At 36.6% G+C, this 24302-nt stretch overlaps 1 protein-coding gene across 12 annotated transcripts in view; it reads left to right on the top strand.

The window, feature by feature from the left end:
• Positions 1-24285, top strand: part of ELF1 (E74 like ETS transcription factor 1) — a 121760-nt gene extending 97475 nt beyond the window's left edge. For 11 of the 12 annotated variants that reach the window (XM_036250169.1, XM_036250175.1, XM_036250171.1 and 8 more), the window contains 5 exons: positions 1044-1211; positions 5738-5821; positions 6620-6812; positions 7942-8391; positions 22163-24285. In XM_036250169.1, coding sequence (XP_036106062.1) covers positions 1044-1211; positions 5738-5821; positions 6620-6812; positions 7942-8391; positions 22163-22766 — 1499 coding nt within the window. In that variant the 3' untranslated portion in view covers positions 22767-24285. The remainder of the gene's footprint in view (positions 1-1043; positions 1212-5737; positions 5822-6619; positions 6813-7941; positions 8392-22162) is intronic. The other variant, XM_036250176.1, reaches the window with a different exon arrangement.
• The last annotated feature ends 17 nt before the right edge of the window (positions 24286-24302 follow it).

Raw genomic sequence — 24302 nt, 5'->3', positions numbered from 1 at the left:
AACTGAACCCGGGACTCTCCGGTCCACGGGCTGACGCTCTTATCGCTGAGCCAAACCAGCCAGGGCTGCCCCATTTTATATCGCCACCTCTGTCACACAGAGTTAGTTCTCCATGGCACATAGGCAGGACTTTGTCCCATCACAAACATTCTGATGTGCATATAAATTCATGTACTCCTTGGGGCTTTTCTGACAAGAAAGTAGTTAAACTCAAAATTAATTAATAATAATTCAAAATGTTTACTGAATGTGCTATATGAATACCAGTGCATTAAGACAATAGTATTATACAAATAACCTCATTCTTACAGTTTAATTTTGAAAACAGTTATTTATGTAAATAACTGTAAAAACCAAAAATAAAAGCCACGAAGGAGATCACAACATTTTCTGGAAGGAGAGAGAACTCTAGCTAACATCAGAGACAAGCTTTATGGATGGAGTGTTTTGACTAGGCTATAAAGGACAAATAAGTTTTTAATGGGTAGAGGAGACAGGACAGGGTATTCAAAGTAGAAAGAATAGATTGAGCCACAGGCACAGACTTGTAAGTGAGAATCAAATGTTGTAGATAAAAATGTTTTGGTATAGCCGAAGTGGAGATCAAATTGGAAAGGTAGGTTTGATCTAGACTGTGGAAGCTTTGTGTGGCATACAGTGGAATTTGGGTTATTTTATTTTTCCACTCTAAACTAAGGGAAGATATGTCAATTTTCTTTTTCTTTTTAATTTTCAGGTGTAAAGTTTTTATGGAGAAGAATCAGACTTAGGTTTCAGGGTATAACTTTGGTAGCACTGTGAAGAATGGAGAAGAGAGATGAGAGAGACTGGTGATAGGAAGTCCAGGAAGAGAGACATTGAAAGACTCAGTCAAGCCTGGACTGACTTAGGCTATCTGATTTAGGGCAGAGAAAATAAAAAGCAGGGACTAGATTTCAAGATTTTACTTCTTCTTTGTCTTTTATAGAAACAGGAAGTTATTTTATGAAATTATTTTGATTTATAATACAAAGTTGATGATTAGTTGATTTTATTTCCAATAGATAATAATATTTTTAGTTCACCCGAAGATGACATTGTTGTTGCCCCAATCACCCATGTATCCGTCACATTAGATGGGATTCCTGAAGTGATGGAAGCTCAGCAGGTTCAAGAAACATATGCACACTCACCGGGAGCCTCCTCACCAGAACAGCCTAAAAGAAAGAAAGGTGGGTGGTTAATTTCTTTAGGAGGTACAATCACATCTTGATGTGGAATCTAAATAGAATTTTTATTTATGGATACTTCTATACAAATTAAAACTTATGTAAGAACTTGAGAGCACAAAACATAAATGGTATTTCTTCATATTAGATTACTTTTGTAAAAACTTAAATTATTTTATACATTTTAAATATTTGATCTAACTCACAGAAAAGATATATTCCAACTTTCTAAAGCCTCAATGTTTTATCTAAACCCTTTTATTCACACTCAGAAAGAGCTTGGGTATAGGGGCAGGTCAGCCTATTCCTAAAGGACATAGCTTGAAAACCATCAGCATAGATTCCAATGGAAAAATACAAGTTGGACATCAGCAGGTAAGTAATCGAAGAGGAAGAGGTTAGAATGTGTTAAAGGGTATTTTTAATTTTTCACAAATTAAGACCATTCTTTAAATTTTTTTAAAATTGATTTTAGAGAGAGAGAAAGTGAGAGGGAGAGAGAGAGATAGAAACATCGATGAGCGAGAACATCAATTGGCCACCTCCTGCATGCCCCCCACTGGGGATCGAGCTCACAACCTGGGCATGTATCCTGACCAGGAATCAAACCGGCAGCCTCTTGGTGCATGGGTTGACACTCAACCACTGAGCCACACCGGCCAGACTTATATTTTAAAGTCTAACACTCTTTCCATTTTATTGCGTTCTCATTCTGCTTCAGCTTGTTTAATATCTTGGTTAATTGTATCACTATCAGCCACCAGGTAACCTAACTTCACATAAAAGAAGGGAAAATTCCAAGAGGAGAATGAAAACAGTAAAAATGAGCTGACACTGCTCTGAAGGGCTGAGAAGGACATGTCAGTCTTGACATTTCAACAGATTGTGTTTTATTGCCCTTGTAGAGGCACGTGCTTAAATCTTGGTCCAATGCAAGATGGGTTCTGGGAAAGAGAACTCAGCATATAATGAATGGGGTCCTTGAAAGGCTGTACCCTCAGGAGAAAAACAATTTGCCCATTGACACAGACAGATATCAAGGAAGCTTGTATTTCTCAGCTGTGGCTCTGAGAGGAGAAATTCTTTCTTTAAAAATTTATACTCCTAGGCTTGTCTTAACCTAGGTTTACAATTAGATTTTAAACTGTCACTGTCTTAGGAGTTCCCAACCAAGTAATTTACATAAAAGTGACCCCAGGCTAGCAATAACTTTGGGACGCCAGGTAGAAGCTGTTGTAAAATTCTTCTGGCAAATCATGCTGCACAGGATTCCCTCAAATAAAACTCTGTTGAAGGTGAATTCATATTTCAGTATCACAAAATATGTGAGGAAGACACTTCTTGAATAAGAAGCAGCAGGCATAGAAAACCCTAAGGTTAGTTTGCCAAGAACTTCAGGTAATAGAATGATCAAATAGATACTTTTTAAAATATGTTTTCATTGATTTTTTTAGAGAGAGAGGAAGGGAGAGAAAGATAGAACCATTGATGTGAGAAAGAAACATTGAACGGCTGCCTCCTGCACACCCCCCACTGGGGATTGAGCCCATATAGCCCAGGCATGTGCCCTGACCAGGAATCAAACCAGGACCTCTTATCTATGGGATAACACTCCCTCCACTGCGCCACACTGGCCGGGCTCAGATACTTTCAACAAATGTGTTTGCAATTGTTAAAGCAAAATAATTCTTTAAATTGTTAAAGCTAAGACTATTACAAAAATACTGGGTAGAACTTCCTCTTCTAGTCAGGAAGGAATTATAGAACCTGACTTGGCAATGACTTTTTGGATATGACACAAAAAGCTCAACCAACAAAAGCAAAAGTTAATACTTGGGACTACATTAAACTAAAAATATTCTGCACATCAAAAGAAACAATCAACAAAATGAAAAGGCAACCGATGGAATGGAAGAAAATATTTGCAAATCAGCCTGGCCCATGTGGCTCAGTGGATTGAGCATCATCCTATGGACTGAGAAGTCCAGGTTCAATTCCTAGTCTGGGCACAAACCCAGGTTGCAGGCTCGATCCCCAGTAGGGAGCGTGGAGGAGGCAGCCAATCAATGTTTCTCTGTCACATCGATGTTTCTGTCTCTTTCTCCCTTCCTCTCTCTCTCAAAAAAATCAGTGAAAACATTTAAAAAGAAAAAAAAAAGCTGAACGGGAAAAAAAAAAAAGAAAATATTTGCAACTTATACTCTGATAAGGGGTTAATAGGCAAAATACATAAGGAACTCATACAATTCAGTAACAAAAAAATTTTGATTAAAAAATGGGTAGAGGACCTAATAGACTTTTTTCTTTTTATCCTCATCCGAGGACATTTTTCCTTTTTTTGTTTGTTTGTTTGTTTAGATAGAGTGGGAGGGAGAAAGAGGAAGGGAGAGAGAGAGAGGAAAAAAAAAACATCAACGTGAAAGGGACACATTGAGTGGCTGCCTCCCACACGACCCAACCAGGGCAGGGGACAAACCGCAACCGAGGTACGCGCCCTTAGCAAGAACCGAACCTGGATCTCTCTGGACCGCAGGCCAACACTCTAACTGCTGAGCCAAACCAGCCAGGGCTAATAGACTTTTTTCTAAAAAAGACATACAATTGGCAAACAGGTACATGAAAAGATGCTTAGCATCACTGATCATCAGGAAAATGTATCAAGCCCACAATGCAATATCACCTCACACCTATTAGAATGGCATCATCACAAAGACAAGAGATAAGTGTCAGATGATGTGGAGAAAAAGGAACATTTGTACGCTGCTGGTGGGAATGTAAATTGGTATAGCTACTATGGAAAACAGTAAGAAGGGTCCTCAAAAAATTAAGAATAGAGCTACCATATGACCCAGCTTTTCTATATATATACCCAAAAATGTAAAAGCATTTATTCGTAAAGATATATGTACCCCTAAGTTAATTGCAACATTATTCACACTAGCCAAGACATGGAAACAACCTGAAAGTCCTTTGATGGGCGATTCAATAAAAAAGTGATACATAGCCCTGGCCAGTTTGGCTCAGTGGTTAGAGCGTTGGCCTGCGGTCCAGAGAGACCCGGGTTCGGTTCCCGCTAAGGGCACGTGCCTCGGTTGCAGTTTGTCCCCGGCCCTGGTTGGGTCATGTGGGTGGCAACCACTCGATGTGTCCCTTTCACGTCAATGTTTCTCTCTGTCTCTCTCTCCGCTCCCACTCTATCTGAGCAAAGAATGGAAAAATGTCCTCGGGTGAGGATAAAAAAAAAAAGAAGTGGTACATATATGTATGGAATAGTACTTAGCAATAAAAAAGTGAAATGTTGCCATTTATGACAACATGCATGGATCTTGAGAATATATCATGCTAAGTGAAATGTCAGATGGAAAAGGACAACAACCGTATGACTTCACTCATATGCATGGTATAGTGATGGAAAAAGACTAGACTTGGTGGTGAGCCCACAATGCAATATACAGAAGATGTTCATTATCTTGAATGTAGTGATGGTTTGTTTCACAGTGCATACATATGTCAAAACTTATCAAATTATCAACTTTAAACATGCAGTTTATTGTATATGAATTATACCTCAATAAAGCTATTTTTAAAAAGTAGAAGGCTAACTTGCTAATTAATGGTGAAAGGCTGATATGGGCCCTGCCAGGTTGCTCAGTTGGTTAGAGCGTCATCCTGATAAACCACCGTTGCAATGTGGATCTCTGCTCAGCCAGTGAACGCATAAATAAGTGGAGCAACAAACTTCTCTCTCTCTCTCTCTCTTCCTCCCTCCTTTCCTTTCTCTCCCTCCCTCTTTACCTCTCCCTAGAAAAATCAATATAAAAATTACTTATTTCTTATATATCTAGAGTTTGGAAAAGTTTCCAGTTTGAGAACTAACTATGCAGAGATGTATTTAGAAGAGACAAAAGCTAAAAATGCACCTTTACTACCTTAAAAATCTTATGTAACCAACAGACAAACCTATGTGGCATATTTTTTTAGCTCAAGTTTTATCAGAATCAAGAATATTCCCCTGAATTTTAAGAAAGCACTGTCAGTATTGTCAACTCAAAGACAGATGCATTATTTTAAACTTAATCTCATGTTTACAAATGAGCCAAAATAACATTTTCAACATGTTTGAAATCTAACCTATATTGATTTTTAGAGAGCGAGGAAGGGAGAGGGAGAGAGAGAAACATCGATGAGAGAGAGAGAAATATCAATGAGAGAGAACATAGATTGACTGCCTGCATGCCCTTCACTGGGAATTTGACCCATAACTTGGGCAGGTACCCTGACCAGAAATTGAACCAGTGACCTTTTGATGCATGGGTCAGCACTCAACCACTGAGCCACATCAGCCCGACTGAAATTGTTTTCTAGTAAATAGCACTTAAAGAGACCAATATTTGTGATCCATGTATAAAATATTTAGCACTTGAAATTTAGGATAAAGGACAACATAGTATTTACGTATAAACAGCTAAATTGTCTACTCTTTCACACTTTTGAGGGCAAATATTTATGCAGAGCTGTTCTGCTTTCAGGGAGGAAAACTAAACCGCCACGACCAGATTCCCCAGCCACTACACCAAACATATCTGTGAAGAAAAAAAACAAAGATGGGAAGGGTAAGTGTACTGCTCTGATTTCCCTAAAATACTTATGGGTTTAATAACATTCAGATTGTTTTATAATGTCTGCATGTTGTAAGCAGAAACCACCAGCTTTCTGGACATATTAAAATGGATCTTACGGCTACCTCGTGCTCATAAGATAGAATTGCCACTTTCTGTAAAGAGCTTGGTAATAATGTAGCTCAAGAAATCCCTTTAAAAGATTTTCACTCACCTGTCAAATTAATCCATTTATTCATATAATAATGAGTCTCTTGGAAAGAATTCAGCCAGGGTAGGTTTTCAGTTTATAGACATTTTATTGCATTGTGTTGGAGTTGTAGTATTTTAATAACTGCTTTCCAAATTTAAAGAAAATTGTTATAGGTAATCCACTGGCTCTAATATAAAGAGAACAACTATTGAAAGGTTTTATAACAAGTCATTTTCACTGTTTCTCTATGTAATGGTTCTTAAAGAAGTGGGAAAAAAATGGTCTCAAAGGGCTTTCTCCCTAAGTCATGTCAAATCTAATTGGCAAGATTGCTCTGTTGAGATATCGTATGTGGGCCCTGGCCGGTTTGGCTCAGCGGTTAGAGCGTCGGCCTGCAGTCCTGAGATATCGTATGTGGGACTAATTAAAAAATCTATATTAGGCCCTAAAAATTATAGCCATTATATTACCAGTAATAACTGAATTATGTAATATTTTTATATAACTATAGATGGAACTTTTAAGACTGTTAGTTCTGTTTTATTGTGCTGTTTCAAGTGAAATTTTGGTCAGTTTAAAAGAAATTTCTTTTGTTTCAGGAAACACAATTTATCTTTGGGAGTTTTTACTGGCACTGCTCCAGGATAAAGCTACTTGTCCTAAATATATCAAATGGACCCAGAGAGAAAAAGGCATTTTTAAATTGGTAGATTCTAAAGCAGTATCCAGGTTGTGGGGGAAGCACAAAAACAAACCTGATATGAATTATGAGACCATGGGAAGAGCTCTCAGGTATGTGAAGGTTTTTTTGGTGTTCATTGTGTTAAGAATATAATTTCCTAAATACTAAAAAAAAGGGATAACTCCTAAAAAGTTAAAGAATTTAAAAAATGGTGAATTTTATTTATTGAAGTGCTAAAACCACACTACTTATGGAAATCAGAGTGCATTTAAATTGAAATCTTATTTAAACCTGAAAAAATGGTTGCCTTCCAAAAAAGATGCAAACAACAGGTATTTTATTTATAAAGGGATCCAAGTGTTAAGCTATCATCAGGTATTTAAATTGATCACGGGCCTCTTATGTTTTGAGCCATTAAACTTAAGCACGGAGTACAATAGTGGTGATGCAGGTGGCTAATAAGGGGTGCATTTTAAAACATAAATCTCAGGTATGATATGTAATATCTTATGGTAGAATAAATTATTGCTTTAAGGATATTAGACATTGAAAAATTTCAACTTAAGGTATCATTTTACTTTTCAGCTTGCTTTTAGTTTTTCTGTGATCATGTCATTTATTTCTCAAGATAGTATTTGAGAAAAATATATTAAAAATAGCAATGATGTGATAACTTAATAACCTTAAACTAAAACTGTGTATTTAGTTTGTTTTTTTAACTTAAACATTTTGCTTACTCATTTAATTTATGTTATTGACAAAATTTGAATCCCTTTTATTTTGTACATCATTAAATTTTATATAGAAAACTGAATTAAGTTTACAGAATCAAATTTAAACTGGTAGGGACATTACAGGAAACTATGGATGGGAAATAGTTTCTTAAGGGTGGTACTAGATTTGATTATTCCAGCAAGTTAACAGAAGGGGGAAAAAAATGAAGGCTAGAATAATCTATATACTTTATCAACAAAACCCTCAATTAGAATTGGTTTTACATTCAGTTGGTAATAAGGACTTTTCTCTATCTTTGAATAAATGTGTGTTTTACATATATTTAGAAAATAATATTTTTAATTACACTATCTTATGTAAAATAATTGCCCTTCATTTAGAAATTTTTTTCTCATTTATTTCCAACTTTAAACTTTATTATTAGGAAATTTTTGTTTTGGTTAGTATTATTTTCATTTATGTTTAATTGAAAAAAATATTGATGAAATTGTCTGCTTCGAATAGGTACTATTACCAGAGGGGTATTCTGGCAAAAGTAGAAGGTCAGCGCTTGGTATATCAGTTTAAGGAAATGCCAAAAGATCTTATTTATATAGATGATGAAGATCCAAGTTCCAACATAGAGTCTTCAGATCCATCACTGTCAGCAACAACCACTTCAAGCAGGAACCAAGCAGGCCGATCAAGAGTATCTTCAAATCCTGGGATAAAAGGAGGAGCCACTACAGTTCTAAAACCAGGGAATACTAAAGCTACTAAAACCAAAGATCCTGTGGAAGTTGCACAGCCGTCAGAGGTTCTGAGGACAGTGCAGCCCACTCAGTCTCCATATCCTACCCAGCTCTTCCGGACTGTCCACGTAGTACAGCCAGTACAAGCTGTCCCAGAAGGAGAAGCAGCCGTACTCAGTTGCGTGCAGGATGAAACATTAAATTCTCCCGTTCAGAGTATTAGGTGAGAAAACTAAAGCTTACCCTGAAGTATATTCCAATGTGATGTTCCTCACCAGAGCCATTATTTGTTAAGTGGGTCAAGATTCAGAGTAAAAATAAAAATAATACAGATTTCAAGCTAGGGCATTTGGTCAACAGATTGTTTTAGCAACAGCATGTATTATACTAGACCTGATTGTATCAATGTTTCCTTTATTTTTACACTTTTACATTACTTGATGTTTTTGTTTCTATCAATTTAAGTCTAGTCCACTATACCTTATAACTGGACTGATCCATACAATAAGGGATCCTCATATAGGAAAACCCAGAGAACAGTTTTAGATCTTTTCTCAGAAGCTGTAAAAATTCAACAAAAATGGACATCTTTTGGAATGCATTGAGTTCCAAGATCTAAACATTATTTCTTGGGAAAATCCTATTATGGAACAGTTAGTTCCAAAGTTTGAACATGTAGGGAGGCCAAGAATCTGAGGTCCTCTTTTTCAGGCTTTCAGAGTGGCAGAGGTTGGCTTAATCAAAGCAAATTGGCCTCACAGCCTCAGGAAAGATACGAAACAACAGATTAACTAAGAAAACCTTATCTGCTTTAGATTGATCTTTTGCAGAAATTTGGGAGTGGTCTATTCTGATTTAGAATGGGGCAAAGGAAGAGAGGGAGAAAATTAGACAACATTCTATTTTTCTATTTCTACTGTCAGGAATTTCCAGAACATGAATTATACTAAAATATAAGGGCCCTTCCAAATCTAATAAAAATGACTCTTTTATTACTTGCATTAGTTAACTTCAATCTTATATTTGTATATTTCAGAATATAAATGCTGGATTTTTTTTTTCAATTGATTATGAAGTAAGCAAACATTACCTAGACTCAAGATAGATTTAGGTGGTTCAGTTTTTCTTGTATGGTCCATTTAAACTTTTGACATTGTGATATTATATTGGATACTTTACTACTCTGAATGTCAATTTCTTAATAAGTCTCAGTACTAGACATGACTCCTGGCCGAGTGACTCGGTTGGAGCTTATTGCACCAAAGGGTTGTGGGTTCAATCCCCAGTCAGGGCTCATAACTAGATTGCAGGTTTGATCCCCAGTCTGGGTGCCTACGAGAGGCAACTAGTTGATGTTTCTCTCTCATCAGTGTTTCTCTCTCTAAAAATCAACAATAATAATAATAACACAGAACCAGACATGAAAATATTGTAATTATTTTTAATGTACTTTTCAGAATTTTCACTTTGGGGTCACTGAAGGTTCTATGGACTCTGCCTGCTTCTTGCCTCTAATATTTTTTCTCTTCAGTCCAACCTATATATCACTACTACTCATAGCTTTGTTACGTAGCCTTCTTCCAGTTTTTGTTAGATTTGTATTGCACATAGAGTGCAGTCCAGTTTCTGTGCACTCAGCTGCCTGCTAGCACTCTCTGCTCATAATTCTTTCCTTACTCTCCGGCCAAAGCTGACTGCCTTTGCCTCAGACTAGTGCATAAACCAGGTGTTTCAGTTTACTTTAATGCCTGTCTCTATATATTTAAATCTATAGGAGCCAGATATTATTCAGGGTCTTTTTCCTAGCACCTAACATAGTATTTGGCATATAACACCTCTTTATATTTATAGAATTTATTTTGAAGCAGTTTATATTTTCATTCCTTAATCTCCTCATAGAGCAATGAGTTCTCTAAGTGGACTACTTATAGCATGAAGTAATACAAAATTTATTTTTTTTTGTAGTGATAGTTTTATTTCTATGTATTTATATATTTATTCATTTTATTTTATTTATAATTATTTTTTAATATGTTTTAGTTACAGATATTTCTCCTTTTTCCTCCATTGCCACTCTTCTCCCCATTCCCCCCGCCCCTTCCCCAGCTTTGTTGTCTATGTCCATTGGTTATGCATACATGCATATACGTTCTGTGGTTTATCTCTTCCCCCCCCAACTCCCCCTCTTCTGTGGTTTGTCAGTCTGTACCCTACCTCTGTGTCTCTGGGTCAGTTTTGTTCATCAGAGTGTTTAGTTCATTTTATTCCACTAATAAGTGAGATCCTGTGATAATTTGTCTTTCTTTGCTTGGCTTGTTTCGCTTAGCATAATACTCTCCAGGTCCCTCCATGTCATCTCAAAGGATAAGAGATCTTTCTTTCTGACGGCTGCATAGTATTCCATTGTGTACATGTACCACAGCTTTTTTATCCACTCATCTACTGATGAACACTTGATTTGTTTCCAGATCTTACCTATTGTAAATAGTGCTGCTATGAACATAGGGATACATATATTCTTTCTGATTGGTGTTTCAGGCTTCTTAGGGTACATTCCTAGAAGTGGGATCACCGGGTCAAATGGCAATTCAATTTTTAACTTTTGGAGGTAACACCATAGTGTTTCCTATAGTGGCTGCACCAGTCTGCATTCCCACCAACAGTGTACTAGAGTCCCCTTTTCTCCACTCCCTTGCCAATACTTGTTTGATTATTTGTTGATGGTGGCATTCTGACAGGTGTGAAGTGATACTTCCTAGTTTTCATTTGCATCTCTCTGATGATTAGTGATGTTGAGCATTTTTTCATATGTCTCTTGGCCATCTGTATGTCCTGTTTGGAGAGGTGTCTATTTAGGTCCTTTACCCATTTTTTAATTGGGTTCTTTGTCTTCTTTTTGTTGAGTTGCATGAGTACTCTATATATTTTGGAAATTAATCCCTTATCTCTTGCAACATGGGAAATTATGGTCTCCCATATGGTGGGTTCCCTTTCCATTTTGATGATTATTTCCCTTGCTGTGCAGAAGCTTTTTAGTTTGATGTAGTCCCATGTATTAATTTTTTCCTTTGTTTCTCTTGCCTTAGGTGTGGTATCAGTGAAAATTCTGCTGCGTATAATGTCTGAAATTTTGTTGCCTACATTTTCTTCTAGAATTTTTTTGGATTCACGAGTTACATTTAAGTCTTTTATCCATTTTGAGTTTATTATTGTGTATGTTGTAAGTTGGTTGTCTAGCTTCATTTTTGCAAGTAGCTGTCCAATTTTCTCAACACCATTTATTGAAGAGAGTGTCTTGACTCCACTGTATGCTCTTGCCAACTTTGTCAAATATTAATTGGGAATATTGTCTTGGGTCAGTTTCTGGGTTCTTTGTTCTGTTCCATTGATCTATCTATCTGTTCTTGTGCCAGTACCAGGCTGTTTTGATTACAGTGGCTTTGTAGCATAACCTGATATCTGGTAATGTGATTCCTCTTACTTAGTTCTTTTTTTTTCCAAGATTGCTGTGGCTATTTGGGGTCTTTTTTGGTTCCAAATGAACTTTTGGAGTGTTTGTTCTAGTTCTGTGAAATATGTCATTGGTATTTTGATGGGGATTTCATTGAATCTATAGATTTCTTTGGGTAGTATGGACATTTTAATGATGTTAATTTTTCCGATCCATGAACAAGGTATGTGCTTCCACTTTTTTATATCTTCCTCTGTTTCTTTTTTCAATGACCTGTAGTTTTCTGTGAAGAGGTCCTTTACTTCTTTGGTTAAGTTTATTCCTAGGTATCTTAATTTTTTTGCTGTGATGGTTAGTGGGCTTGTTTTTTTTAGTTTCTCTTTCTGTGAGTTCATTGTTGGTGTATAAGAATGCTGTCAATTTCTTGATGTTAATTTTGTATCCTGCTACTTTGCCAAATTCATTTATTAACTCTAGTATATTTTTGATGGAGTCTTTAGGGTTTTCTATGTATAATATCATGTCATCTACAAATAATGACAGTTTCACTTCCACCTTTCCATTTTGGATTCCTTTTATTTTTTCTTCATGTCTAATTGCTGTGGCTAAGACTTCCAGTACTATGTTGAATAAGAGTGGCGAAAGTGGGCATCCCTGTCTTGTTCCCATTCTTAAAGGGGGATGCTTTTAGTTTCTGCCCATTGAGTATGATGTTGACTGTAGGTTTTTCATATATGGCTTTTATTATATTGAGATATGATCCCTCTATTTCCACATTGCTGAGGGTTTTTATCAGCAATGGATGCTAGATTTTGTCTAATGCTTTTTCAGCATCTAATGATATGATCATCTGGTTTTTATTTTTCATTTTGTTTATGTGGTGTATCACATTTATGGATTTTTGAATATTGTACCATCCTTTCATTCCTGGGATGAATCCCACTTGGTCATGCTGAATAATTTTTTTTAATGTATTGTTGGATCTGATTTGCTAATATTTTGTTAAGGATTTTGGCATCTGTCTTCATCAGGGATATTGGCCTGTAGTTTTCTTTCTTTGTAGTGTCTTTATCCAGTTTTGGAGTTAGGATTATGCTTGTCTCATAAAATGAGTTTGGAGGTGTTCCGTATTCTTGGATTTTTTGGAATAATTTGAGAAGAATGGGTATTAGATCTTTTTTGAATGTTTGGTAAAACTCCGCTGTGAAGCCATTCGGGCCTGGGCTTTTGTTTGCTGGGAGTTTCTTAATTATATCTTCAATTTCCTTTGTTGTTATTGGTCTGTTCATATTTTCTATTTCTGCCTGGTTTAGTTTTGGAAGGCTGTGTGTTTCTAGAAATTTGTCCATTTCTCCTAGATTGTCCAACTTGTTGGCGTATCATTGTTCATAGTATATTTTGATGATCCTTTGTATTTCTGTGGTGTCAGTTGTTACTTCTCTTTCATTTCTGATTTTGTTTATTTGGTTTCTCTCTTTTTGTTTCTTGATGAGTCTGGCTAAAGGTCCATTGATCTTGTTTATCTTTTGAAAGAACCAGCTTTTTGTTTCATTGATCTTTAGAATTGTTTTTTTGGTCTCTATGTTGTTTATTTCTGCTCTGATCTTTACTATTTCCTTCCTCCTACTAGCTCTGGGTTTTTCTTTTTGTTTACTTTCCAGTTCTTTAAATTGTAGGGTTAGAAAGTCAATTAGGAATTTTTATTGTTTCTTGAGGTAGGCCTGTAGTGCTATGAACTTCCCTCTCAGGACTGTTTTCGCTGCATCCCATAGATTTTGTGTTGTTGTGTGTTCATTTTCATTGGTTTCTAGGAAGTGTTTAATTTCTTCCTTTATCTCATTCAGTAACCCATTTGTTGTTTAATAACATGCTATTTAGCCTCCAAGTGTTTGAATGTTTTTGTGTGTTTTTATTGTAATTGAGTTTTAGTTTCATGCCACTGTGATCTGTGAAGGTGCTTGATATGATTTCAGTCTTCTTGAATTTGTAGAGACTTGCTTTGTGTCCTAACATGTGGTCTATCTTTGAGAAGGTCTCATGTGCAGTTTGTAGTTTTATTTTTAAACGAGTGAAGTAAAAATATAATTGAGCCATAATGTGTACGTAGACGTGAAAGAATAATGACTTCCTGAGGCTGACATCACTATTGTTGCCATGAAGGAATTATTTTTTCTTTAAGAGTTGAATGTATCCTCTTAGATGGAAGCATTCTTAAAGATTGGCTAGTCCACCCTGGCCAGTTTGCTAAGTGGTTAGAGCATTAGCCTGCGGTCCCGAGGGACCCGGGTTCGGTTCCCGCTAAGGGCATGTACTTTGGTTGCAGTTTGTCCCGGGCCCTGGATGGGTCGTGTGGGTGGCAACCACTTGATGTGTCTCTTTCACGTCGATGTCCCCCCCTCCCCTTCCCACTCTGTCTGAACAAAAAATGGAAAAATGTTCTTGGGTGAGGATAAAAAAAAAAGATTGGCTAGTCCTAAATTATGCTTTCTGTATTTCTTTGGTCACACAACTTAATTTTTAAACTTTAAAATATATTTCTTTATTGTAGAAATTATTCTATATTTATATGTATGTGTCCAAATATTCTTAATCATTACTTTTAAAAAATCATCTCTCACCCTGCTGGTGTGGTTCAGTGGTTGAATGTCGACCCATGCACCAAAAGGTCACCAGTTTGATTCCCAGTCAGGGCACATGCCTGGGTTGTAGGCCAGTGAGGGGTGTGCAGGAGGCTGCCAGTTGATGTTCTCTCTCATTGGTGTTTCCTTCTCTCTCCCTCTCCCTTCCTCTCCCTCTAAAATCAATAAAGAAAAATAATTTTTTAAATCTACTCTCATTTGGTTATATATTTTATTTTCTATCCCAAAATCCTACTTAATTTAAAGCTGTCAGAGCTTTCATTGAATCCACTTTATTCCCTGAAATTATTAGATATATAAAGGAAAAAGTTAATGAAGAGCAACACTCTTTGAAGACTGATAGCTGCTGAATGTAATTATTCAGGTTTTGCTATTATGTTGTTTCTTTCTGTTACAAAGAAGGAAAGTAAGTGTTAAATAAGTTTTAAGCAAATTACATATTACTCTGAAATTTTAATATATTAGATTAGTTTTATTAGTGATTTATTGTTTAGTGATTTCTTTTTTTTTTTCATCCTCACCCGAGGACATTTTTCCATTTTTGTTCAGGTAGAGTGGGAGGGAGAGAGAGGAACAGAGAGAGAGAGAGAAACATCGATGCGAAAGGAACACATCGAGTGGCTGCCACCCGCACAACCAACCAGGGCCGGGGACAAACTGCAACCGAGGTACGCGCCCTTAGCGGGAACCGAACCCGGGTCTCTCCAGACCGCAGGCCGACGCTCTAACCGCTGAGCCAAACCGGCCAGGGCAGTGATTTCTTTTTTATTTGCATTTTTAATTACCCTACTTTTTTATTATGAAAAATTTCAAAATATAGAAAAGTTGATCTAGTACAATGAATACCTATTTACCATCAACGTAGATTTTTAATTGATAGCTTTTTGCCTTATTTATTTTCTCTCTATATATTTATTTATTCCCTTTTTTCTGTTTGTCAATTTGTCAAGTAGGTTGACATCATTATGACATTTCACCCCTATAGATTTCGATCTACAGCTCTTAAGAATAGAAACATTGCCCTGGCTGGTTTGGCTCAGCAGTTGGAGCATTAGCCTGTGGACTAGAGATTCCCGGGTTCGGTTCCTGCTGGGGGTACCTACCAAAAAAAAACTAATAGAGACATTATCCTAAGTAAATATAATTTCTTCTGAGAAAATTAAAAATAATTTGGCTATATCTTTTTTGATTTTATGACTTCATTAATAAAATCAAAGACCTAAAATGTTTTTTTCTATAGTTGAAAGAAGGTGGAATACATATGACTTAAAATTAGATTAATTGTTAAATTAATACATGAGAGCTGACACTTTTAAAACACTATTTCATATACTTAACATATATTAATGTGTAGAATCCTCATGCTTAATGAGGTATTGGTAATATTATCCCTATTTTACAGATGAGGAAACCAAGGCAAGGAGAGAGGCCAAGGAGCCTGGTCACCTCTAGTAAGTGGTGGAGATTGTATTTTAATGCAGGCAGTTTAGTTCAAAGCAGTGAGCTTAATGATTTGCTATACTGTCTGTTGATTCACATAAATTGCATGAATTATCAGTTATTTACAATGAAGTTGCAACATATTTTTTATTTTTTCAATTTCTTTGCTCTTTTTTTTTTTTTCCTCACCCGAGGACACTTTTCCATTTTTTGTTCAGGTAGAGTGGGAGGGAGAGAGAGAGAGAAACATCAACGTGAAAGGGACACATCAAGTGGCTGCCACCCGCACTACCAACCAGGGCCAGGGACAAACTGCAACCGAGATATGCGCCCTTAGCAGAAACCGAACCCAGGTCTCTCTGGACCGCAGGCCAACGCTCCAACCGCTGAGCCAGACCAGCCAGGGCTGCTCATTTATTTTTATCTCACATAATTGCATGTATTTATTGAAATCAATTAAGCTTTTCTTAACTGATTTATGTTATTTGTGGTCTAGTTTTACAAATTTTGATCTGGCTTCATATTATTCAAAGAAATAACAAAATAAACCTCTTGTACAGTATTTTTCTAAAATTGTCCCTTGATAAACCTGGAAGTCCATAAACCTACCTAGCATAACTTCTTTTTCTGTAATATTTATTCAAGCACTTATAGTTTGTTTTAGGGTCTTTTAAATAGATTAGCCTCTAAAAATGTATAAGTTACCTTAAAAGCAGTATAATGGAGCTCTCCAGCCTTGTGAATTATTCGATGTGGCATTTAATTATATTAACTATTATGAGTTTGTTCCCTCGTCTAGAAAATACAGATGACAATACTTGACCTTACAGATATAACAATTAAAAGGCACTTCCTGACATCTGAGTAGATACTCCGCAAAAGCTAAATGTTATACAGTTATATACCACATAATGACATTTCTGCCAGAGGCAGACCACATATGTGATGGTGGTCCCATAAGATTATAATGGATCTGAATTTTCTGTAAACATGGAAGGATATGTGGTTCAGGATTAATTTATTTTTTTCTCTGATGGGAGCGATATTTGTGGGGCTTCGCAATAGATTCCCACTTACTAAGAGCACCTCAATTTTGAGCATGCAGATTACATCCAGGTAGATAGCCACTGACCTTTTTCAGCACAGAGGAGCCTGTACCCACAATGCCACAACCCTCTCAAATCTGGCTTGATCATCTTCAGAGTACATTGCTGTATATTCATTGTTGAGGACCTATGATCCTATACAAGGACATAGGTCCACAGGAGCTCCCTTAGTAAGTTCTAAGTGTCACTGCCACTTTAGAAAAAGCTTTCTGTGGTAGTGTGGAGCCAGCCTGTACCTGTGTTTTGGAAATGTTTTCAGGTTGTAATGATGAAAATATAGTTTTTATTTCTCTCATCAGTTCAATGCCAGAGAGAGGTCTTTGTGCCAGTTGGGTCATGGAACCAAAAAGAAAATTTTAAAGTCAAAATATTGAGTCTTCAGCTCTACACCCTTTCTATGCTACACAGCCTCTTTGTGTGTGTGTGTGTGTGTGTGTGTGTGTGTGTGTGTGTGTGTGTGTGTGTGAATGCCACCGAGGTTCTTAATCTGACCACTGCTCCAACATACAATAGCCAAAACTATATTGCTATGGAACATCCCCTATGTTCCTTTATCTTTCCATCTTGATTTCTTATTCCTACTGATCCTCAAGCCACCTTTCACTCCCTCCTGATAGTCACTATTATAGTGATCTGTGCCTTACCCAGCAAGTTTCTCCTCAGTATTTCCAGTCAATCCAGCCTACATCTCTGTTCATGGAGCAGCATTGACATCTTCCATGTTCTATTTCTGACTGTGTTGGAAATAAGTAGGAGAAGGGTTTGTGGGACAGTGTTTATAAAGTCTGCAGTCATGTAAAGTCTTAAGGCTTCACATTATATCACCATTCACACCCAGAGCAACTTCCAGTCCTGTAAGCTTCCCTCATGGTGAGTGCCCTATATAGGTGTACAGTTTTATCTTTCATACCATATTTTCACTGTACCTCTCTCTGTTTAGATACACAAATATTTACCATTGTGTTCAGTTGCCTGCACTATTCAATACAGCAATATGCAGTATAGATTTATAGCCTAGGAGAAATAAGCTATACCATATGCCCTAGGTGTGTAGTAGGCTGTACCATCTGGATTTATGTCAGCAATTTTCAACCTTTTTCATCTCATGGTACACATAAACTAATTGGTAAAATTCTGCAGCACGCCAAAAAAAATTTTTTTTCTGATCTGACAAAAAATAGGTATAATTTTTATTGATTTACAAGAAAAATAATAATAATTACCTGCCCTTTTTGCTCCAAAGTGACTTTTTTTTTTTTTATCCTCACCCAAGGACTTATTTATTTTTTTTTGCATTTATCTTCAGATAGAGTAGCAGGGAGAGAGGAAGGAAGAGAGAGAGAGAAACATCGATGTGAGAGAGACACATCGACTGGTGCCACCCACACGACGCCAACCGGGGCCCCAGGACAAACTGCAACTGAGGTACATGCCCTTAGCAGGAACCGAACCCTGGTCTCTCTGGTCCGTGGGCCGATGCTCCAACTGCTGAGCCAAACTGGCCAAGGCTCCAAAGTGACTTTAAAAAAAAAATCAGGTGGCTATACTTGTATATGAGGATTTCTGGTACCAAGAATTAACCAATCAGATGCAACCTTATTATGTACTGTGGCCAATAAGATGCAACTCTATTATATGACCTATATATTTATGGTTCAAGACAGGGCATCCACATCGGAGAGCTGTTGTGTTGGCTGTTGTCATTTTTTAAAATTTAATAATCTAAGGAAAAAGAGGTCAATACCCCTGTCTAAATAGTTAGATACTGCATGTTTTAAAAATTCCTGTGGGCCCTGGCCAGGTAGCTCAGTTGGTTAGAGCAATGTCCTGATACACCAAGGTTGCAGGTTCATTCTCCCCTCATTCTCCACACATACAAAAAGCAACCAATGAATGCATAAATAAGCGTAACAACAAACCAATGTTTCTCTCTCCTCTCACTTTCCTCTCTCTAAAATCAATCAATAAAAAAAATTCTTGTGGCACACTGGTTGAAAATTGTTGATTTATGTAAATGCACTCTATGATGTTCACATTACAAAATCAACTAATGATACATTTCTCAGAATGTATCCCTGTCAAGTTTGAGGAATTTTAAATTACCAGTATTTTACCAGCTGGTTACAAGAAGCTTAGATTTTAAAAAAGTAGTTAACTATAACATAACCTTTTTTTATATATATAATATAATTTCACCAGACACAACTGATAGCTTAATCATTAACTAAGAAAAATGTTAATTCCTGTGGTTGGGAAAAGGCTGCATAATATTTTATCCTATAATCTCTTAATTTGTTATTAATGAAAATTAATTGTTTTAGAATTTGTCTAAATAACCCAATATATTTACATTGTAGATAAGTATATGTATTTTCTGGCAGATGGCAGTCAGGTATTTCAGTAAAGGGACATTTCTAATTTAAACAAAGTCTAGTGTTAGCCCTGATTACCAATATGAAAAATTTCCAAGTACATTATTGCTGTGCCACACCTAAGAAAGGGAAAGAGGAAGGGAAGAGGTGTATATTATAGAGTTGTAACTGTCCATACTTTAAAGATATAATAGTAAATATTCATCTTTAGCTGAAGTTACTTGAGGGCTTAGAAAATGACTGTGTGGTAAAGGTCAAGCACATAGACTTTGTAGTCAGATGGCCTCTTATGTAACTGGTCACCTTAGGCAACCTGTTCAGCCTCTTTGTGTGTTAATTTTTCCATATGTAAAATGGGAATAATAGTATTTACAGGGCTGCAAGGCTATACATACTTATAGATACAATCTCTATGCTTACTATATGCCAAGTACTATTTTATCTATATGTACATGTACATGAACTCGGCATGGGAAACCCTTGAACCTTTTTTATTCAAAAAATGGTACCTGGCTAGAGGCTCAGGTACCATACCCAAGCTTAGATTTCACACAGATATCCTGATTCAGGTGAGCAGGAGAAGGGAGGCCCAGTGTATTTTGGAAAAGCTCCCTGGCTCCCAAAGTTACTCTGTATTCTTCTAACTCATCCCTGCCTGCCCAATAGTATTAGTACATCTGGCCTTGATTCTTAGCCACACCCTGCCTACCTATTAAATCTTCATTACCTGACTTGTAGTCTTTTCTAGTTCTGTCCTTCACAAGAGCTTCTAATACCCTGCTGTAGACTGATTCAGACTTTGGTGGCAGTCTGAACTTGGGCATCAGTATCTTGCATGAAAGGGTGGGGTCTAAGTCACCCTGTGTCTTTCCATTTCCTTTGAACTTCTGAGTTGCACTGAGTCTTTTTTCACCTTTCCATCTAACACATTTATTTTCTCCACAGTTTCATTTCTCATATATGTGGCAGGCCACATTACTGGAATTTACTAAAATTTACCTTGTAATAAGCTGGCCATAGTTAACATTTTGTTTATGGTTTGTTAACAATTTGAAGTAGCAATAATCTGCCTTTTGTAAAATAGTTTTCCAGAATTCAGAGGAAATACAGTTGAGATCCAGGTGCTGGGTTTTTTTTGAACTGCTTTTTAGTTGTTAATCCTCACCTAAGGATTCCTTTTCCACTGGTTGTTAGAGAGAGTGGGAGGGAGCGAGGAAGGGAAAAGAGAGAGAGAGAAACATCAATATGAGCCACACTGATTGGTTTTCTCCTGAACATGCCCCAATCAGGGCCAGAGAACCTGCAACCCAGGTACATACCTTTGATCGGAAATTGAACCTGTGACTCTTCAGTGCACAGGCCAGTTGGTGCTCTAACCAGTGAGCCACACCAGCCAGGGCCAATAGCATTTGTGTTTTCTTTTTTTTCCATTTACAATGGGCACAGCCCTGGCCGGTGTGGGTCAGTGGTTAAGAGTGTCAGCCTACAGACCAGAGTGTCCTGGGTTTGGTTCCCACTAAGGGCACGTGCCTCAATTGCAGTTTGTCCCTGCTCTGGTTGGGGCCATGTGGGCGGCAACCAGTCGATGTGTCTCTCACATCGATGTTTCTCTCTCTCTCTTACCCCCTCTTTCCCTTGCTCTATCTGAAGATGAATGCAAAAATGTCCTTGGAACAATGGGCATAAACTATAAATTTCACAGCTGTGAACTTTTAATACTCTGATGATATTTTTTAAAATTTAATTTTAGAGAGAGGAAGGAGAGAAACTTCGATGTGAGAGAGAAACATCAATCAGTTGCCTCTCATACATGCCCCCACTGGGGAATCCAACCTGCAACCTAGATCCTTTGGTGTACAGGATGACGCTCTAACCAACTGAGCCACACCAGCCAGAGCAGCTGCGAACTTTTAAAATTAGTTTGACTCAATATTGTTTATGTACTTCTTCATTCATTAAGTGGGATTAACTACCCACATAAAATGGATTTTGTTAAATTGTACCTTTATAACTAAATTTTGTGATAATTATTTGGGCCAAGAAAACTGCTAACACACACCTCTTTTTTACCAAAGCTTGGCATTATTTTTTGCTCTCTCTGCCAGCCTAAAGAACCCTCACAAGTTAATTATATTCATGACTTGTTTTATGTAATATGATAGGGACTGTGAGCTATTAAAATTCATCTGATAAGTCTGTCACTTATGAATTTTATGCTCAGGTGATTTTTATTTTAGTCAGTTAAGCATTTTTCCTCTTTATATATAGAAAAATAAGTTGAGCCCTGGCTGGTTTGGCTCAGCAGGTAGAGCGTTGGCCTGGGGACCAGAGTGTCCCGGGTTCGGCTCCTGCTAAGGACATGTACCTCAGTTGCAGTTTATCCCTGGCCCTGGTTGGGTAGAGTGGGTGGTGACCATTTGATGTGTCTCTCTCACATCAATGTTTCTCTCTCTCTTCCCCCTCTCCCTCCTGCTCTATCTGAAGATAAATGCAAAAAAAGAAATAGAAAAATAAGTTGAAAACAATTATAATCATTTGAAATTTGGTAATGTGGATGAGCATGATGATGATGTTATCCTTCAAATATTAAAATAATGAGAGTGATTTCAATATATTTGTTTTAAAATTCCCAATTTTTTTCAAGCAGCTCATACATAATTTTCTTGCCAAACATTTTGATATCTTCCTCTGTGCCCAACAAAATTGCTTTCTCGTTTGTGTTAATGTGCCACTTTGTAGAGACTTTTTTTTTTTTTTTACCAGATGCTATCATAGTTGATGGCCTGAGAGTTTTGTGTTGGACATTTCTGTGTGTACAGTGTTTACTGCAGGGTCTGGCATGATGTTTGTTATATTGTGTTGAAAATATGGGACATAGCATTTGAAATACACAACTCATATTTTGTCAAAATGACTTGTCCTTGTTAATGTTTTAAATGATGTAGAATATGTGGATTTTCTCACTTTTATTTTCTAATCTCAATAGGACTATTCAGGCTCCAACCCAAGTTCCAGTGGTTGTGTCTCCTGGGAATCAACATTTGCATACAGTAACACTCCAGACAGTGCCAATCACAACAGTTATAGCCAGCACAGATCCATCGTCAGGTGCTGGGTCTCAAAAGTTTATTTTACAAGCCATTCCATCATCACAGCCCATGACAGTACTGAAGGAAAATGTCGTGTTACAGTCTCAGAAGACGGGCTCTCCTCCTTCAATTGTCTTGAGCCCTGCCCATATACAGCAGGTTCTTACTAGCAATGTTCAGTCCATTTGCAATGGAACCGTCAGTGTGGCTTCATCTCCATCCTTCAGTGCTACTACACCTGTGGTGACCTTTTCTCCTCGCAGTTCACAACTGGTTGCCCACCCGCCTGGCACTGTGATCACTTCAGTTATCAAAGCTCAAGAAACAAAAACTCTTATGCAAGAAGTAGAGAAAAAGGAAGTTGAAGATAATTTAAAAGAAGACACTGAGAAAACTGAGCAACAGCCACAGCCTTATGTGATGGTGGTTTCCAATGCCAATGGATTTACCTCTCAGGTAGCTATGAAACAAAATGAACTGCTGGAACCCAACTCTTTTTAATTAAAATACCAAAAGAATTATGGATGATTGTTTTTTAATTGAACATTTCCAATTGAATGCAAACTGGTTCTAAGACAAATTCTAAAGACGTCCCTAATTTTGTAGTTTTTAAAATTAATAGTTAATTTTGACTGTTAGATGAGGGAGGAAAAACCAAAGTGTTTCTCTTTGTTCTCCAAATGTTTTAGAATTCAGTTGTGAAGGAACAGGCATTTTATACTATGAAGACATTCTTTTGAGATTTTTTTCAGTTGCTATATCATAAGCATTTTTAAAGTTTCTTTTTAAATTGTATTATCTTTTCTGATTCTTTTGTAAATTCAGTACTTAAATAGAAGACAACAGGAAACTTATATAGGAACTATTTTCATTCCACTTGTGTAAGTTAAGCCTTCACTCTTTCAAATGCAAGACACATATTTTATGCTTTGTTAAAATTATTATTTCACTAGATCGACTTTTAGTTGGTGACACTGCATATTGGACTATGAATATGTAAAATATAATATTAAAAATTGAAATGTGCACATGATGCTGGCTGAACCTGTTTCAGAAGTAGGGCAGTACAAAAAGCATCAGCCTAAGAGTGGCTCTCCTAAATGGTTTTGTAACCTTGGGCAAGCCTTTCGTTCTTTTTGGGCTTCAGCTCTCCTCATAAAAGGAAAGAATGTACTTGGATTAAACTAGATGATCTTCATTTTCATTTCTAGTTCTAAATTTTATGATTCCAACTCCTATTTTTAGAATTATATTTTAGAATTATTATCAATTAAAACATCAGTTTATTTTCTCATTTAAGTATAGCAAAAATACTGCAGAAAAGTAAGTGACCCCATAAATTCATTCTTCTATTATCTGTAAGATTACTATGAACCTGAATTCTTTCTAAATACTTTGTTCATTAACTCTTTAGTCCCCTGTGCACTGTGGTCAATTAGTAAACTTACACTGCGGAGTACTAAATGATACGCAATTGTTCTGAAAGAGTCATGACTCTTTCTTAAGGGTTCAGAAAGCAACCAAGCCTTGGGTTAATCTGTTTAAGTAGTCAGTTGCTATAAAAGCATAATTGCTTTATATTTTGGATCTCTTTTTTATGGGGGGGGGGATTGCATACAAAGATAATATACATGTATATCCAAGTTTCTGAAATGATTTTCAGATTACTTTTTCAACTGTAAATAATGTACATTTAATTTCACAGGAAAAATTGTTTTTGCAAATTTTCTAGTATAGGAAAGAAATTTTTGTAGATGAGAAAATCATTTTGTTTAGAGGTCTAATGTTATATGTTTTCATATTACAGAGTGAATTTGTATTTAAACAAAAATTTAAATTTTGGAATCCTCTAAACACTTTTGTATCTTTAATTGGTTTATTATTAAATAAATCATGTAAAAATTCTCAGTGTTTGTGTTTTCAAGCAAATGTTTTGTAAGAACAAATATACAGAAAGTGTTGCTAGTATTTACAGTGTTAGTAAATGCTTATATAACAAACTCCATTAGTCAGAACTGCAGAATGTCATCCTCTCAT

This window comes from Molossus molossus, unplaced genomic scaffold (genome assembly GCF_014108415.1).
Source record: "Molossus molossus isolate mMolMol1 unplaced genomic scaffold, mMolMol1.p scaffold_m16_p_9, whole genome shotgun sequence".
Lineage (NCBI taxonomy): Eukaryota > Metazoa > Chordata > Mammalia > Chiroptera > Molossidae > Molossus > Molossus molossus.
The sequence above is the reverse complement of the archived record's forward strand: the minus strand, read 5'-3'. Positions and strand labels throughout refer to the sequence as shown.